Here is an 18,110-nt window from a genome sequence, read left to right as displayed (position 1 = left end):
GGAAAGTTCTCCACTGAACTGTGTGTCCCCCTGTCTCCCTCTGGCCTTTGTTGAACGCAGCTAGCCTGCTCAGCCCCTCTCAGAACCTCTGTCACATCTCCTCTTTGCTTCCTCCCACATGAATTTTCCACAGACTTCTTTACTGGTTGTGTCAATTCTGCTGTTTAATTTGTCTATGGAGCTTCTAATGACTATATTCCATTACAGGTTCTTTTTTTCCCCTCCAAAATCTGCCTATTTATTAAAAGACCCTAGTTGGTCATTTTTTGAGAAGGAATAAACAGTGTGGACAGAATAAACAGAAGGACAGAATACACTATTCTCTTACAACAGGCAAGAAAGTACTTCTGAGGAAAAAAACACCAGGGTTTATTTTTGGACACAATTAAAACAAACTGTTTATCCAGTTATCTTAAACATACTTATTTATAATGCTCTTCACTCTTTTTCCAGAGAACTCTATTTAAGTTCTATTTAAGTTCTCTGAAAGCCAACCCTCCTTTCTGCCAGCTCTGCTTACGTCACTTGGACCTGGGCCAGGAGCAGGCTGGAGCTCCTGGCACGAGTCTTGGTGCCCTGGTTGTGAAGGTATACAGAAAGGTGCCCTGCAGAAAAGGTACAGCCTTCGCCGCTTCCAGGCAGGCCCTGGAGATTTCATGTTCCTCACTTGGCTGGTGGCTCCTCCCACATGGGGAATTTCCATTTCTTACAGAGGCTTTTCCTGACTTTCTGCCCAGACGTGGATGGACTGGATTAGCTCTTCTTGTCCTCGTCCAGTGAGTGGGCGGCTCGCCCCACAAGCCTGTGTTTTTTTTTTGTGTGCAGACTTGGGCTGCACACATGTGGAGCTCCACGGTCATTGTGAGGTTCACCCATGACTCACTGTGCCCCTCCCCTGACTTCAGGTTTTGGCATTTGTGGATTTAATTTCCTTTCTTTCAATCTGGCTAGATCCTCAAAACTTCATGTGTTTGTAGTTTTGAAGTGGGGCCCACTTGTGCCAACTTTGTTCATCATTTTACTGCATGTCTATCAGCTTAGATGTCTTTCTCAGTCATTTGACTTCTCTTACTCACTCTGTATTACTTCCAATACTCATATAAAGTCTAAATTTAACCACCTTCGATGATGTTTAAATACCATACTTCAGTTGGAACATACAAATTCTGCTTACCTTTTATAACAATCCTGTTTTTAATGTTTCCTGGATTTTAGAAAATTTTTGTGTTTTTTTTTTTTAATTGTCATTTAGTTTAGAAAACCAACCAGAGGGTGAAACTACACCCAAAAGTTCCTTTCCACAACCAGAGGCACCTATGACTGTGTGAGTGAGCTGTTAGATTTCATTAAACATTCTGATAAAATTAAGTTATATTGAGTAATTATTGATACTTAAGGTGTTTATTTTATTCTCTTTACTAAGCTAGGAGCTAGAGGGAGGGAACATAAATATTAATTTAAAAACACTTATTGGGAGTTATTTTATATGCTATTCATGGATTACTAATTTTTAAACAACTTAATACAATAAAATATATTTCAACTTTCAAATTTCAATTTTTCCACCACCTCCACTGCCCCAACCCCCTTGCTGATTGATAAAGTGCATTAACCTCCCCTTAGGTCCAGATCCTGCACTGGGCAAAGGAACTACCAATATTATGGATGTACAAGTAGTCATTGATCTAACTTGGTTGACAGGGTACAAGGCACAGTGGATTCTACTTCACTGCAAAGATGCGCCCAGAAAAAGGACTCAAGTAAACAAAACCAAACCAGCCTGTGTATCAAGGTTCACTGTGACTTACTTTAGGGAAGCAGCTACTGAAATAATATGCCAGGAAGCAAAAGGTATCATCCAAGTGAGGCAGAGCTGGGAGTGTAAGGGGCTCCCCACTTCCACCACAGGTCCCTCTGTGTAGAGCAACCTTTCCCAGAGCCCCCAGGAAACGTGTCACCAGAGCATAACATGCTGGTCCTTACTGGCATGTACGGGTCTGCCAAGACTGAAAGGAAGTACTTGTGGCCATTGTCCTTCACCAGGTCAGCTTGGCATGACTGTGGGGAGAGACACAGGAGAAACAGTGAGTGCAGTTCCCAGGAAGGGGCTCCTTTTTCTTCTTGGAATGTGTGAACAAACGAATGTGCAATGAATATTTTATGTCTTCATCATTTTCACCTCTCAAGTCCAATTTTCATCTGAAAAAATAGCTGGGACGGCTGTGTACAAATGCATTTTCCCTTGGCTGTGGGAAAAGGGCTGGCATTGCACACTCTCAGAAGCGCAGTGGCTCTGAGGCGTTCTCGAAAACCCCTTCTGGGTACCTGGCGGGTGTGGGTACTCTGGCTGCTGGGCTGGCTCCTTCGGAGGCTGTCTGCGTCCTGCAGCTCCCATACCTGTCCTCTCTCCTGAGTCAGTCCAGGGCCCATGCACCTCTCCTACCACTTCTGAGCGGAGACGTGCCCAACACCTGAAACCACTCAGTTTCTGCAGACCCCAGCCCCTGCCAGAGCTTGTCATACATACACCTTTGCTTAGCCTGACAAAATCTATGTGAACACCATAATTATGAATTACTTACATCACACGGTTATATTCCAACAGGTGCTTCCTAGAGGCCTGTCTCCAAAGGAGCAGCTCCAAGTGGAAAGTTTGATTTCAGGGCTAAGTGGGTTGCCAAGTGTGCAAGTCTCGCCACCTCCTCAGAGCACATGGCATGTGTAAGCACCACCGTGTCATGTGTTAGCATAGTTTTCAAGACCCACTAGGTGTCAAGCACTGGCTCAGTCCTGGACACAGACCCCCACACCCTGCTCATAGTCCTGGGGGAGACAACTGAGAAGTTCTGGCTTATGATGAGATGCTGGGCTTGGGAAGCTCTGGGAGGGGTGGAGTAGCTGGGATCATCCATGAAGGAAGGACAGATGTGAGAGTGGGGGTGGAAGGTGGGAAAACAGGTGGGGATCCTGCTAGGATATGCAACCAGGGAGAAGGCGGCCAGGGAAGGCCGGAGGCAGAGAGCTTTGACTGCTTCATGGATGGGGTCTTGAAGACACCAGAGGGCACTGGGAATGGGAGGGGGAAGACTGTTGAACTGCAGGTTGAAGAATCACTCTGGTAGCTGCAGTGGAGGGTGAGCTGGAAAGTCAGACTGGGGGTGGTGACCATGTGCAGCAGGGTCAGAGGTGGTGGGGAGGACCCTGGAGACTTAAGATCTTTCTAGAGGGATCTGGGAGGGAGGAGCTGGGCAATCCGACTGCTTGGCGAGACCACTAAAGAGGCGGGAGAGGTGGGGACCGTGTCATCAGAGACTGAGAGGGCAAGGAGTTGGATTTGGGGTACACTGCATCAAGCCACCTCAGAGACACATAGTGGAGCTACCAGGAGGAGGTGAGCCAGGCTGAACTCCTAGATCAAAAGTCATGCACGTACTGGGTGGGAGCCCATGGCCACAGGGTAGAGGGGGAGGTGATCTGGAGCATGAAGGACGAGTTGGGAGACACAGAAACAGGTATGTGAGCAGAAGGGGCTCCAGGTGGTACCAAGAGGCAAGGAATCTAAATCTCAGGGAAAAGAACTGCCCTGAGGCAGTGGGGTCATCAGAAACCCTGCTTCTATACCAGGCTGGCTGACTTGGGAGGCGTTTCTGCAGGTGCTGGCTCTTCAAGGGACTTAAACAACTGCGCCTCAGACATTCAGGAATTGACATCCAAGGAGGCGCCCAGTAAGAGAAAGAGGCAAAGAAACAGGCTTCATGCCCAGGTCCTCCCTCTTGCAGGTGTGGGACCCCAGTGACATTTGAGAAATCTTTGCTCAACTGGTGGAATCAGATGAAACATCTGACACATGGAAGTGCAATCTGAACACGGGAGTGTGACTCATAAATCACGGATGCTCTCGTTCTTGGAAAGCAACCCACAGAATGTGGTCATACTGCTCACTGAGCTTCCTGGATCAATACCCAGAAAAATCACTTGGTGATTTAGGGTAACATGTTTACAGGGAGATGCTGAATTTCATCAGCTCCCAGCATGCTCCACTCTAGGGGATAAAGGCCATTCAAGAAGTAGAGAGGGCTGGAATTTTAAGATCTGAGTTTCTGAGAATAAAAGGAGAAAAGTTACATACTGCAAAACCTCCCTAGCTCTGCAGGGCACTGCTGGCTTGGGGGCATGCCCAGTGTGAAACTCTCTCAGGGGCAGGGTGATTTTGCAGACAGAATCTGCTGTTTACTGCAGCCTGGAGCCCTGACCTCCTCTCTCCCACGCTGGCCTACTTCTCAGGGTGCTCTGATAATGAGGTGTTTTTCCTCACATCAATAAATTAATAAGGTGGCGACTGGACTCAGCTGTTTAAGCGCAGATGGAGGGGGTGGTCAGGGAGCAGGGGCACTAGGAGCTCAGGTTAGTAGGATAATAATCCCCAAGAGCCACGGAAGCCAATTAAGCATGCAGCTTTCAAGTCATTCCCATGAGGGATGCCTCACTTTGAATGAAGGTTTGGATAAATGAACTAAAAGGTGTCAGCAAGATGCTGTCTGCAGAGGCTCATCCAGAAGGGGCTGGGAGGGCGCACTCAGACGGCGCCTGCAGCACAGTGCCTGCATCTGGGGACAGGGTTAAGGTGCCTGCACCTGGAAACAGAGCCACTCTCCTTTGTTTTTAAACCAGAGGTGCCACAAGTCAAACCCAGGCCCACACATTTGCAGCGATGCTCATAAAACATATCTCGTCGCAGAGTGATGACGTGTCCCTAAGTCATATCTGCTAATTCAGAAGCTGAGGCACATGTGTGAGTAGGTGAAGCCATAGCTTCATTATGGCTTCGGTACTGGAAATGGCGATGGTCTTGTTCGTGTAGAACGACCTCTGTCTGGAAGAGGCTGCCACACAGGTGGGAACCACAATAATGTTTTCAGGTCATGTCCACCCTCACTCTCAGGGCTCAGCAACTGTCCTTTTGGAACTGGCTTACAATCACCCCCATCCGCCATCCCAGCCCTCTCTGTATCTACATCTGGGGCTGGAGAGCTGGGGATCTGCAGGGTGCTGACTTTTCAGGATGCTGAGACAGTGGTCACCAGCTGCCCACTCTCCCTCCCAACTTGGCCAAGTGCCCTCTTAAAAGAGAAAACAGTCCTTGAAACTACAAAGGCCCAGACACACTGCACACACAGACTGGGGGGAAGCTCCCCTGAGACACGCAGGGCTCCAGCAGCCCACATTCCACACGGCTGCTTTTCAAGGGCCCTCTCTCGTCTCTCTGTTTTCTCCCAGATCAAGCTACAGGTTTGACATATTAAGGCCAGCACAGAAAGAGGGTGGAGATGAGGAAGAGCATGAATATGAAACGGTTTTTTCCTAAGCAAGCCCCCCTGCAACTGCACACCTGTATAAATATATATATATGCATTTTTTTTCCTTCTTCTTAGTAGGGAAAAGTCCCCCACTACCACAAATTAGGCAGTCGACTTTCCCACATTTAGGAAAACCACAGAGGTCAGCATATCTGGAGTACAATGGATAAGCCTCACGCTGGGAAAACCACCTTCATGATCATTGTATCAGGGAATTATATTTTTAACATGAGAAAAAGGGAGGGAGGTGAGGAAGAGAAGAAAAGCAAACAGAGACGAGGAAGCAAGTACACAGTTCACTGTGGTTGAAGATGCAGTCTGCAAACTGATTTCAGGAGGCAGCAGAGATCAAGCCGAGTCCAGAGACCACAGACTCTGGCTTCTGCGAGGGTAAGTTCACAAGGCAAGGGCAGGTGCGCCCCCTCAGAATATTCTAGCAAAGAATGCTGTGGGGGAAGCCCTACCTTCATTCTCCTTAATGCAGGTTATAAAGTCTGTCTCCTGGGGAGCAGGAAGACACAAACAGCACAGATCAACAGACCACCAGACACGACGCATCAAATGAGGCCCAACCAGCAGGACAGTCCTGAGCAGTGTCACCAGTGGACACACCCATTCATGTTCTGATGTGAATACGGAGAAAATCACAGAGGGAGGGTCCTGTTTCCTGTCCTTGGGTTGCAGAATTCACTCCCTGGGATGAGGAAAGGATGCCGGAGAGGTGAGCCAGGTTCACACAAGAGACAGCAGCACTGAACTGCGCCCTGACCCACTGCCACCAGAACATTAGAATCGTCTCCAGACAGATACAGGACTACTTTGAACTGTTTATACACCCAGAGTCTTAACAATTCTCGTGGCCATAAAACTAGTAGTGCCTGAGAAAATAACCCGAGAGTGGGGGTTCTGCTCACTGCACACAAGAGCTCACTGTTCTTCAAACCCAGGGGCACAGTCCCTCCCAGGCAGTTAAAGATGTATGTCTGTCTGCACAACTCAAAGGCCTGGCACAATGGCCTTCCCACTTGCCAAGTGCAGTAAGATAAAATTTACAAATGTAGGGATTTCCCAGGCAATCCAGAGGTTAGGACTCAGTGTTTTCACTGCCGTGGCCCTGGATTCAATGCCAAGTTGGGGAACTAAGATCTCCCAAGCCACATGGTGTGGTCAAAACAAAACAAAACAAAAATTTGTGCATGTATTACAGTTCAGTTCACTCAGTTGGGTCTGACTCTTTGCGATCCTATGGACTGCAGCCTGGCAGGCTTCCTTGTCCATCAGTAACTCCTGGAGCTTACTCAAACTCATGTCCATTGAGTCGGTGATGTCATCCAACCATCTCGTCATCTATTGTCCCCTTCTCCCGCCTTCAATCTTTCCCAGCATCAGGCTCTTTTCCAACGAGTCAGTTCTTTGCATCAGATGCCCAAAGTATTGGATTTTCAGCTTCAGGATCAGTCCTTCCAATGAATATTCAGGGTTGATTTCCTTTAGGATCAACTGGTTGGATCTCCTTGCAGTCCAAGGTACTCTCAAGAGTCTTCTCTACACCACAGTTCAAAAGCATCAATTCTTCAGCACTCAGATTTCTTTATAGTCCAACTCTCACATCCATACATGATTACTGGAAAAACCACAGCTTTAACTAGACGGACCTTTGTTGGCAAAGTAATATCTCAGCTTTTTAATATGCTGTCTAGGTTGGTCATAACTTTCCTTCCAAGGAGTAAGCGTCTTTCAATTTCATGGCTGCAGTCACCATCTGCAGTGATTTTGGAGCCCCCCAAAATAAAGTCTCTCACTGTTTCCACTGTTTCCCCATCTATTTGCAATGAAGTGATGGGACCAGATGCCATGATCTTAGTTTTCTGAATGTTGAGTTTTAAGCTAACTTTTTCACTCTCCTCTTTCACTTTTATCAAGAGGCTTTGTAGTTCTTCGCTTTCTGTCATAAGGATGGTGTCATCTGCATATCTGAGGTTATTGATATTTGTCCCGGCAACCTTGATTTCAGCTTGTGCTTCATCCAGCCCAGCATTTCGCATGATGTATTCTGCATGTTGGAGAAGGCAATGGCAACCCACTCCAGTACTCTTGCCAGGAAAATCCCATGGGCAGAGGAGCCTGGTAGGCTGCAGTCCATGGGGTCGCTAGGAGTCGGATACGACTGAGTGATTTCACTTTCCCTTTTCACTTTCATGCACTGGAGAAGGAAATGGCAACCCACTCCAGTATTCTTGCCTGGAGAATCCCAGGGACAGCAGAGCCTGGTGGGCTGCCGTCTATGGGGTCGCAGAGAGTCGGACACGACTGAAGTGACTTGGCAGCAGCAGCAGCAGCAGCAGCAGCATTCTGCCTATAAGTTAAATAAGCAGGGTGACAATATACAGTCTTGACGTACTCCTTTTCCATTTGGAACCAGTCCAATGTTCCATGTCCAGTTCTAACTGTTGCTTCTTGACCTGCACACAGATTTCTCAGGAGGCAGGTAAGGTGGTCTGGTATTCCCATCTCTTGAAGAATTTTCCACAGTTTGTTGTGATCCACACAGTCAAAGGCTTTGGCATAGTCAATAAAGCAGAAATAGATGTTTTTCTGGAACTCTTGTTTTTTCTATGTTCCAACAGATGTTGGCAATTTGATCTCTGGTTCCTCTGCCTTTTCTGAATCCAGTTTGAACATCTGGAAGTTTACAATTCACATACTGTTGAAGCGTGGCTTGGAGAACTTTGAGCATTACTTTGCTAGCATGTGAGATAAGTGCAACTGTGCGATAGTTTGAACATTCGTTGGCATTGCCTTTCTTTGGGATTGGAATGAAAACTGACCTTTTCCTGTCCTGTGGCCACTGCTGAGTTTCCAAATTTGCTGGCATATTGAGTAGCAGCACTTCCAAAGCATCTTCTTTTAGGATTTGAAGTAGCTCAACTGGAATTCCATCTCCTCCACTAGCTTTGTTCGTAGTGATGCTTCCTAAGTCCCATTTGACTTCGCATTCCAGGATGTCTGACTCTAGGTGAGTGATCACACCATCATGGTTATCTGGGTCGTGAAGATCTTTTTTGTATAGTTCTTCCGTGTACTGTTGCCACCTCTTCTTGATATCTTCTGCTTCTGTTAGGTCCATACTGTTTCTGTCCTTTATTGTGCCCATCTTTGCATGAAATGTTCCCTTGGTATCTCTAATTTTCTTGAAGAGATCTCTAGTCTTTCCCATTCTATTGTTTTCCTCTATTTCTTTTCATTGATCACTGAGGAAGGCTTTCTTATCTTTCCTTGCTATTCTTTGGAACTCTGCATTCAGATGGGTGTCACTTTCCTTTTCTTCTTTGCCTTTAGCTTCTCTTCTTTTCTCAGCTATTTGTAAGGCCTCCTCAGACAACCATTTTGCCTTTTTGCATTTCTTTTTCTTGGAGATGGTCTGGATCACTCCCGCCTGTATAATGTCACGAAGCTCTGTCCATAGTTCTTCAGGCACTTTGTCTATCAGACCTAACCCCTTGAATCTGTTTGTCACTTCCACTGTATAATCGTAAGGGATTTGATTTTAAGTCATACCTGAATGGTGTAGTGGTTTTCCCTACTTTCTTCAATTCAAGTCTGAATTTGGCAATAAGGAGTTCATGATCTGAGCCACAGTCATCTCCTGGTCTTGTTTTTGCTGACTGTATAGAGCTTCTCCATCTTTAGCTGCAAAGAATATAATCAGTCTGATTTCAGTATTGACCATCTGGTGATCATCACCCAGATCAGAATGTGATCACATGGGCCAGAGGATCTGCTATTCAAAACCTGCTTTCTTAATGCTCCATCGCTGAAGGCAGAGCAGCCCATGGGGCTGGCCTGTGAGGACCTGGGGCAAACACATCTTCTGTGCCAGGAGTTTGTTTGTGTCCTGCCTTATTCCTATAGTTTGTATTTTAATAAAATGTCTTTTTATCATAATTTTACAGGAAACTTAATAGTAAATAGAGTTCCCATATATCCCAAACACAGTTTCCCCTCTTGTTAATACCTTACATCAACATAGTACAGCTTGGTAAGAAAGTGGCGGCCTCCTAGATGACCCAGGTCAACAAGCACTCGCCAGAGCCGCCACTGGACAGTGTCCCCATCTCCACAGTGAACCACACTCGCCCCTTGCCTCCTCAGAGGACCCTCCAACACTAGCAGGAAGGAAGGGATCATCTACAGTCCCCTGCCATGGATTTTCTGGAACAAAGAGTTTTTTGGTAAAATAGCATTGTTCAGAATGGCCTCTTCTCAATTGTCTTCCTGGTTAATTGAGGTGGCTGCTTTTCAGAAGCCCTGGGAGTGGGTTTTCCTCTGGGAGGAGAGTCGGATCCACCCTCCTGGGGTCCCTGGAGAGCTGTGGGCCAGCAAAGCAGAGACCTCACTCGCATCCCAGGAACTGAGTCTGCCTGTCCTGATGCTGGTTCAGCCCCAAGACCAGCCACCTGGGAGGAGGCCAGGCCCTGCTGGACATGCTCACTGATGACAGGTCAGGTTGCAGCTGGGTTGTCTCTGTCGGTCTGTCGGTCTAGAGGAGGCAGTTGTTCAGATCCCTGTAGTTGCCAAGAGTGAAATGAAAAGACAGAGGAGGGACGCAGGAGGCTGTCACCTGCCCTCCCCACACAGGCGACTTGGCCCACACTGGCAGATTGGACCGTGTGCTGCTGGGGAGGTGACAGATCGCCCTTTTGCAGAATGAATGGGTGCAGTGACTCAGGCTGCAGGGGACTTCCCAATGCATCAGTCTGTCGCCAAGGGCAATTCAGAGACTAGAGGGCTGCGTGATTAATTGTCAGGCTGCATTAATCAACAGCTCTGCAGTACTGATTTCATTTGAGGGTGGGTGGGTGGGCAGAGGCTGGTCAGCAAGAAAGCACAGCCCACACGGCCAAGTCTCAAAAGTTTTATAAAAGGGCAATCACAGTTTGTGTGGAGCCTGAAATCAAGGCTGGGTTGATTGGCCCAGAAAGCACCAGCTCAGGCACCTTTCTTGCCCAGTACTCCTGGGCATGTTCTTTGCACCTGGCAGTGACCCGGGTTCCAGGATCAGGGACAGGCTGGACCTCAGCAGCACTGATCCAGGGAGGTTTGTTCCCTCCTTGTTTCATGGGGCGGCAGCTAGTGGATGTGACTGGCACACGGTTAGGAACTGGCCTATTTCTTGGTGCACACGTCAGTTCATTTATGCAGTCAGCAAACACTCACTGGGCCTCTGGTAGAAAGGCTGCATTGTGAGTCCTTGTCCTCAAAGAGCTGGAAGTCTAGCAGAGAAGGTAGAAGGTGCAAAGAGCTAACCCAAAGGCAGCGACTCAAATTGGGATCAAAGAGGAAGGCGGGAGGGATGGCTGGGGAGGGAGGGCACTCTGCCTCCAGTGGGAAGTGAGGGTGCCGTGAGCAGAGGTGTACACACACGAAGGCAGTAACAGCAAAGACAGTCCAGTGTGCAAGAGCTCCTGTGCAGGGGAGGAGGCCCTTGGGGTGGGCTTCTTCAGAAACACTGTTCAGTCTTGCCACCCCTGAGTCTGGCACCAGGCAGGGCACCTTGTATGATGGGGCTCAGTGTGACCCTGAGGGCTGGTGGTTTTAGGGCCTGGCAGGGATGATATTATTACTAGATCTATGCTATAGAAATATACCAGACGGTTAAAATAAGTCCTAGGAATCGCAGCTGCGTTCTGGGTAATGGGGTGCAGCCCAGCAGCAAGGCCCCTCCAGCATGGAGGCAGCTCATTAGGCCTTGACCAAAATCAGTCCAGAGCAGAGCTGAAGGCCCCAGGGCCGGTGGGTGGGTGCACAGGAACTGACCATCTCTCTGATAGGCTTGAGCAGGTGGAGAATTGAATGGCAAGGTTGTTAGCCGACATTGTCTCTATCAGTTAATACAATTAGACAAGAGAAAGAGACTAAAGACATAAAAATTTTAAAGGTAGAAGCGAAGCCATTAGAGTTTGCAAATGATATGATTATGTGCCTAGAAAACCCAATGGAATAAACTAAATGGGACTAATAAGAGAACTTAGTGAGGTTAAAGACTTTAATACACAGAAGTCAAAAGAAACAACCAGTTAGAAGATAAATGCAAGGAAAAAAGATAGATGCACCCCCATTTATAAAAGAATCCTAAAACTGGAAATAAACTTGACCTGAAACATGAAAATCCTCTGTGAAGAAAACTTTAAGCATTCCTGGGAATTCCCTGGCAGTCCAGTGGTTAGGCGTCAAGCTTCCACTGCAGAAGGCATGGGTTTGATCACTAGTCAGAAAACTAAGATTCTGCATGCCACGAGGAGCAGCCAAGAAAAAGTCCTGAAGAACACAAGAATCAACTTGAACAAGTGAAAGCATCCCTGTTCACTTACAGAAAGATTCATCATCATAAATATATCAGTGTTCCTGAATTAATTTAAACTTTAATATAATCCTTCCAAAATCACCCGCAGGCTTTTTTGTCTGAAACTAGACATTCTCTAAACATCCTATGGAGAAGTAAATAGAAATAGCCAGGGAAATATGTGTAGGAATTAATCCTACATATTCTCAAAATTAACTCTGAAGGCACCGTCATAAAGAGCATTATGGTGCTGGATTATGGACAAACTAGCCTCCTTAATATATAAAGAGCTCCTTGAAGTCAAGAAAAACACTAGCAATCTAATGGTCAGTGGACACAAACCAACAGTTCACAGAAAGCAGAATACAAATGGCCTTTAGATTTATGAAAATGCTCAATCTTTTTCCTAATAAGTACACAGTAAGACTACACTGAAATACCACTTTTCACTTCTCAGATTGGCAAAAATTCAAATATTTTACAATGTGCTCTGTTGTGAAAATATAGAATGGTAGTATCTGTCAAAATTAGAAATGCATTTACCCTTTGATCTAGCAATGTCGTGTTTGGGAGCACAATTTAACAGGTTTATCTGCAGATGTATGAAATAGCATGTAGAAGTTTATTCATGGCAATAGTGTGTATAATCACAAGGGACTGGTTCAGATCACAGGTCCCAGCACCACAGGAGACTGGGTATGTGAGCAGTGCTCCTCTGCAGTGGGATGTTGTGCATTAGCTGTGAAGATTTAGGAGGCTCTCTGTGAGCCCAAATGGCAAGACCTCCTAGGTGAGGAAATGCAAGAGGCAGACCCCAGGTGGAGGAGGCCGTGTGCTTAAGGAGAGAGCAGTTTGGTCTGTATATTCATATTTACTTATGTTTAGTCAAGAGACTATATAAGAAACTAGTAAGGCAATTAAACATAATGGTGGAAGAGTGGGTTTTTAAGCTTACATTTAATTTAATATTTACTTTCATTTTGACCCAGGTGTCACATTTTCTATGTTAAGATATGATACACTGACTCCCTGTACCCCTTACAGGGACAGGAGATGGAAAAAAGCTTCTCATTCTATACCTTTCTATGGCATATTGATTTTTGAGCCTTTAAATACACATAGACCACAGCCTTGTCTAACTCAATGAAACTGTGAGCCATGCCGTGTAGGGCCACCCAAGACTGACAGGTCATGGTGGAGAGTTCTGACAAAATGTGGTCCACTGGAGAAGGGAATGGCAAACCACTTTAGTATTCTTGCTGTGAGAACCCCATTAACAGTATGATAGGCAAAAAGATAGGACAGTGAAAGATGAACTCCCCAGGTCAGTAGGTGCCCAATATGCTACTGGAGATCAGTGGAGAAATAACTCCAGAAAGAATGAAAGGATGGAGCCAAAGCAAAAACAACACCCAGTTGTGGATGTGACTGGTGACAGAGGTAAATTTCAATCCTGTAAAGAGCAATATTGCATAGGAACATGGAATGTTAGGTCCATGAATCAAGGTAAATTGGAGTGGTCAAACAGGAGAAAGCAAGAGTGAACATTGACATTTTAGGAATCACTGAACTAAAATGGAATGGAATGGGTGAATTTAACTCAGATGACCATTATATTTATTACTGTGGGCCAGAATCCCTTAGAAGAAATGGAGTAACCCTCATAGTCAACTAAAAGAGTCTGAAATGCAGTACTTGGATGCAGTCTCAAAAAGGACACAATGATCTCTGTTCATTTCCAAGGCAAACCATTCACTATCACATTAATCTAAGTCTATGCCCCAACCAAAAGCTGAAGTTGAACCGTTCTATGAAGACCTACAAGACCTTCTAGAACTAACACCCAAAAAAGATGTCCTTTTCATTATAGGGGACTGGAATGCAAAAGTAGGAAGTCAAGAGATAGCTGGAGTAACAGGCAAATTTGGCCTTGGAGTATGGAATGAAGCAGGGCAAAGGCTAATAGACTTTTGTCAAGAGAACACACTGGTCATACCAAGTACCCTCTTCCATCAACACAAGAGAAGACTCTACACATGGACCTCACCAGATGATCAATACCGAAATCAGACTGATTATATTCTTTGCAGCTGAAGATGGAGAAGCTCTATACAGTCAGCAAAAACAAGACCAGGAGATGACTGTGGCTCAGATCATGAACTCCTTATTGCCAAATTCAGACTTGAATTGAAGAAAGTAGGGAAAACCACTACACCATTCAGGTATGACTTAAAATCAAATCCCTTACGATTATACAGTGGAAGTGACAAACAGATTCAAGGGGTTAGGTCTGATAGACAAAGTGCCTGAAGAACTATGGACAGAGCTTCGTGACATTATACAGGCGGGAGTGATCCAGACCATCTCCAAGAAAAAGAAATGCAAAAAGGCAAAATGGTTGTCTGAGGAGGCCTTACAAATAGCTGAGAAAAGAAGAGAAGCTAAAGGCAAAGAAGAAAAGGAAAGTGACACCCATCTGAATGCAGAGTTCCAAAGAATAGCAAGGAAAGATAAGAAAGCCTTCCTCAGTGATCAATGAAAAGAAATAGAGGAAAACAATAGAATGGGAAAGACTAGAGATCTCTTCAAGAAAATTAGAGATACCAAGGGAACATTTCATGCAAAGATGGGCACAATAAAGGACAGAAACAGTATGGACCTAACAGAAGCAGAAGATATCAAGAAGAGGTGGCAACAGTACACGGAAGAACTATACAAAAAAGATCTTCACGACCCAGATAACCACGATGGTGTGATCACTCACCTAGAGTCAGACATCCTGGAATGCGAAGTCAAATGGGACTTAGGAAGCATCACTACGAACAAAGCTAGTGGAGGAGATGGAATTCCAGTTGAGCTACTTCAAATCCTAAAAGAAGATGCTTTGGAAGTGCTGCTACTCAATATGCCAGCAAATTTGGAAACTCAGCAGTGGCCACAGGACAGGAAAAGGTCAGTTTTCATTCCAATCCCAAAGAAAGGCAATGCCAACGAATGTTCAAACTATCGCACAGTTGCACTTATCTCACATGCTAGCAAAGTAATGCTCAAAGTTCTCCAAGCCACGCTTCAACAGTATGTGAATTGTAAACTTCCAGATGTTCAAACTGGATTCAGAAAAGGCAGAGGAACCAGAGATCAAATTGCCAACATCTGTTGGAACATAGAAAAAACAAGAGTTCCAGAAAAACATCTATTTCTGCTTTATTGACTATGCCAAAGCCTTTGACTGTGTGGATCACAACAAACTGTGGAAAATTCTTCAAGAGATGGGAATACCAGACCACCTTACCTGCCTCCTGAGAAATCTGTGTGCAGGTCAAGAAGCAACAGTTACAACCGGACATGGACAATGGACTGGTTCCAAATTGGAAAAGGAATACGTCAAGACTGTATATTGTCACCTTGCTCATTTAACTTATATGCAGAGTACATCATGTGAAATGCCAGTTTGGATGAAGCACAAGCTGAAATCAAGGTTGCCGGGAGAAATATCAATAACCTCAGATATGCAGAAGACACCATCCTTATGGCAGAAAGAGAAGAGGAACTAAAGAGCCTAGTGATAAAAGTAAAATAAGAGAGTAAAATAGCTGGCTTAAAACTCAACATTCAAAAAACTAAGATTATGGTATCTGGTCCCATCATTTCATGGCAAACAGATGGGGAAACAATGGAGACAGTGAGAGACTTTATTTTTGGGGGCTCCAAAATCACTGCAGATGGTGACTGCAGCCATGAAATTGAAAGACGCTTGCTCCTTGGAAGAAAAGCTACGACCAACCTAGACAGCATATTAAAAAGCTGAGACATTACTTTGCCAACAAAGTCTGTCTTGTCAAAACTATGAATTTTTCCAGTAGTCGTGTATGGATGTAAGAGTTGGACCATAAAGAAAGCTGAGCGCTGAAGAACTGATGCTTTTGAACTATGTTGTTGGAGAAGACTCTTGAGAGTCCCTTGGACTGCAAGGAGATCCAACCAGTTGATCCTAAAGAAATCAACTCTGAATATTCATTGGAAGGACTGATGCTGAAGCTCCAATACTTTGGGCACCTGATGCGAAGAACTGACTCATTAGAAAAGAGCCTGATGCTGGGAAAGACTGAAGGCAGGAGAAGAAGGGGACGACAGAGGATGAGATGGTTGAATGATATCATTGACTTGATGGACATGAGTTTGAGCAAGCTCTGGGAGTTGGTGATGGACAGGAAAGCCTGGCGTGTTGCAGCCCATGGGATCACAAGGAGTTGGACACAACTGAGCAACTGAACTGAACTGAGTCACGTGAGTCATCTTTGGATGGAGGAGGAAGCTAATCCACCTCACTTTTTCAACTGTGAGCTGGAAGTGGGGAGATGGAAACAAGAAGGGATACAGGTATAGGAAGAGAGGCTGTGAACATCAGTGAGCTGGGATGACATCACTGCAGTGAGAACAGTACAAGTTTTGAGACTGGGAAGGAGAACTAGCACAGATGTTGGGTGGGGGGAGGGAATGGTTATAGAAATAAAACTCTGCTAATCCCTGATCTGCTTTTTACTCACACAACATGTTTCTTCTTGGGACCAGGAGAGCTGGTACATACAGTGGAGCTCTTTGTGTCCCCAAATCTGGATTTCCTTCATCTATACTGACATACAAGGTTTTTCCAAATTCAGTGACATTGTGTCCTTGGAGTCCCCTGGTGGCACTATAAATAAAAATTTATTAGCTGTAACTAGGGAAGGTCTGCCTGAATTACATATTAACTGTGTCTATGAGAAAAACCTCAATTAACTGGAATCTAGTTTACAGAAATCTTTTATTGTCTCCCTTCTCTTGATCTTGTTAATGAGCAGAAAGACAGATGATAACAAACCCTTTGTTGGCCAAGTGATGTCTCTGCATGATGTATAATCTTTTTAAAATATATTGTTGACTCTGATTTGCTAAATTTTGATTTACAATTTTTGCATTTGTCTTCCCCAAGGATACTGATCTGTAGTTTTCTTAATCTGGTTTTTGGTATAAAGACAAGGCAAATCTCATAGGATGATATGGGAAGATGCTTCTTTGCCATCCATATATTTCTTCATTAACGACTGGGTAGAATTCAACAATGAAGCCATCTGAACCTGGAGCTTTCATTGCAGGAAAGTTTTAAATCACAAATCGAAGTTTAAAACTAGATACAGTGCTATTCAGATTATCTGTCTTCTTAAGGAAGCAGCTTGTGTCATTCAAGGAGTTAATTTCATCAAAGCGATCAAAAACTGTGGCATCAAGTTGGTCATAAATTCCTTCACTATACCTTCAACATCTCCAGAACCTGCGATGCCATGTCTCTCATTCCTGATTTGGGGTTTTATGTCTTTTTTCTGTTCCCTTCTCAGTCTGAGTAGTTATTGATCTGCTCAAAGAATCTAGCCTCAGTTAAGTGGATTTTCTCTGCTACTTTTCTGTTCTCTTTTGCATTTATCTCTGCAGTGATCGTTTTAAAAATTAATCAATTTGTTTATTTTTGGCTGTGCTGGGTCTTCACTGCTGCCCTCAGGCTTTCTCTGGTCGCGGCGAGCAGGGCCTACTCTTCGTTGCAGTATGAGGGCTTCTCCTCGTGGTGGCTTCTCTTGGTGCAGAGCATGAGCTCTAGAGCATGGACTCAGTCGTTGCGGCACATGGGTTTAACTGTTTCGTGGCATGTGGGATCTCCCCAGACCAGGGATCAAATCTGTGTCCCCGGCACTGGCAGGCAGGTTCTTAACCACTGGACCACCAGGGAAGTCCCCACAGTGGTCTTTACTATTTCCTTTCTCCTACCTACTTTGGGTTTAATCTGCTTTTCTTTCACTAATATCAGGCCCTTTGACTTTTTTTTTCTTTTTTACTGATTCCTTTGACCATTTTAAGTCAGGGTTTTTTTTGAATTGTAAGAGGTCCTTTGACCCCTTAACAGATAGGTGAGTTGCAAATATTTTCTCCCATTCTAAAGGTGTTTTTTTTTCATTTTGTTGACTGTTTACTTTGTTATGCAAAAGATTTTAGTTTGATGCAGCCCATTTATTTATTTTATACATACTACTTATAATTAGAAATAAATATGATTTAACATATCTATGTTGCTTATAAGTTTATTTATATAACATTTATACTTTAATATTATATATTTTATTTTATATATTTATATTGCTTAAAATTTTGTTTTATAATTAAAATATTTTAATAATTTATTTATTATGAGAGGATGAGATGGTTGGATGGCATCACCGACTCGATGGACATCAGTTTGAGAAAGCTCTGGGAGTTGGTGATGGACAGGGAAGCCTGGCGTGCTGCAGTCCATGGGGTCACAAAAAGTTGGACATGACTAAGCAACTGAACTGAACTGAACCAAATCATTTATTTAAAAGTACACAAGTCTCCAATGTCCC

The 18,110-nt window shown here is 44.8% G+C and overlaps 1 protein-coding gene and 1 pseudogene across 2 annotated transcripts in view; both read right to left on the bottom strand.

Annotated features, from left to right (window-relative positions):
• Positions 1 to 18,110, bottom strand: part of RPTOR (regulatory associated protein of MTOR complex 1) — a 314,811-nt gene that overhangs the window by 53,993 nt on the left and 242,708 nt on the right. For both annotated transcript variants that reach the window (XM_043462839.1, XM_043462849.1), the window contains exon 14: positions 1,984 to 2,058. In XM_043462839.1, the coding sequence (XP_043318774.1) occupies positions 1,984 to 2,058 (75 nt within the window). The remainder of the gene's footprint in view (positions 1 to 1,983; positions 2,059 to 18,110) is intronic.
• LOC122425756 lies at positions 5,432 to 5,576 on the bottom strand (annotated as a pseudogene).

The sequence above is a fragment of the Cervus canadensis genome, chromosome 1, assembly GCF_019320065.1.
Source record: "Cervus canadensis isolate Bull #8, Minnesota chromosome 1, ASM1932006v1, whole genome shotgun sequence".
Lineage (NCBI taxonomy): Eukaryota > Metazoa > Chordata > Mammalia > Artiodactyla > Cervidae > Cervus > Cervus canadensis.
The sequence above is the reverse complement of the archived record's forward strand: the minus strand, read 5'-3'. Positions and strand labels throughout refer to the sequence as shown.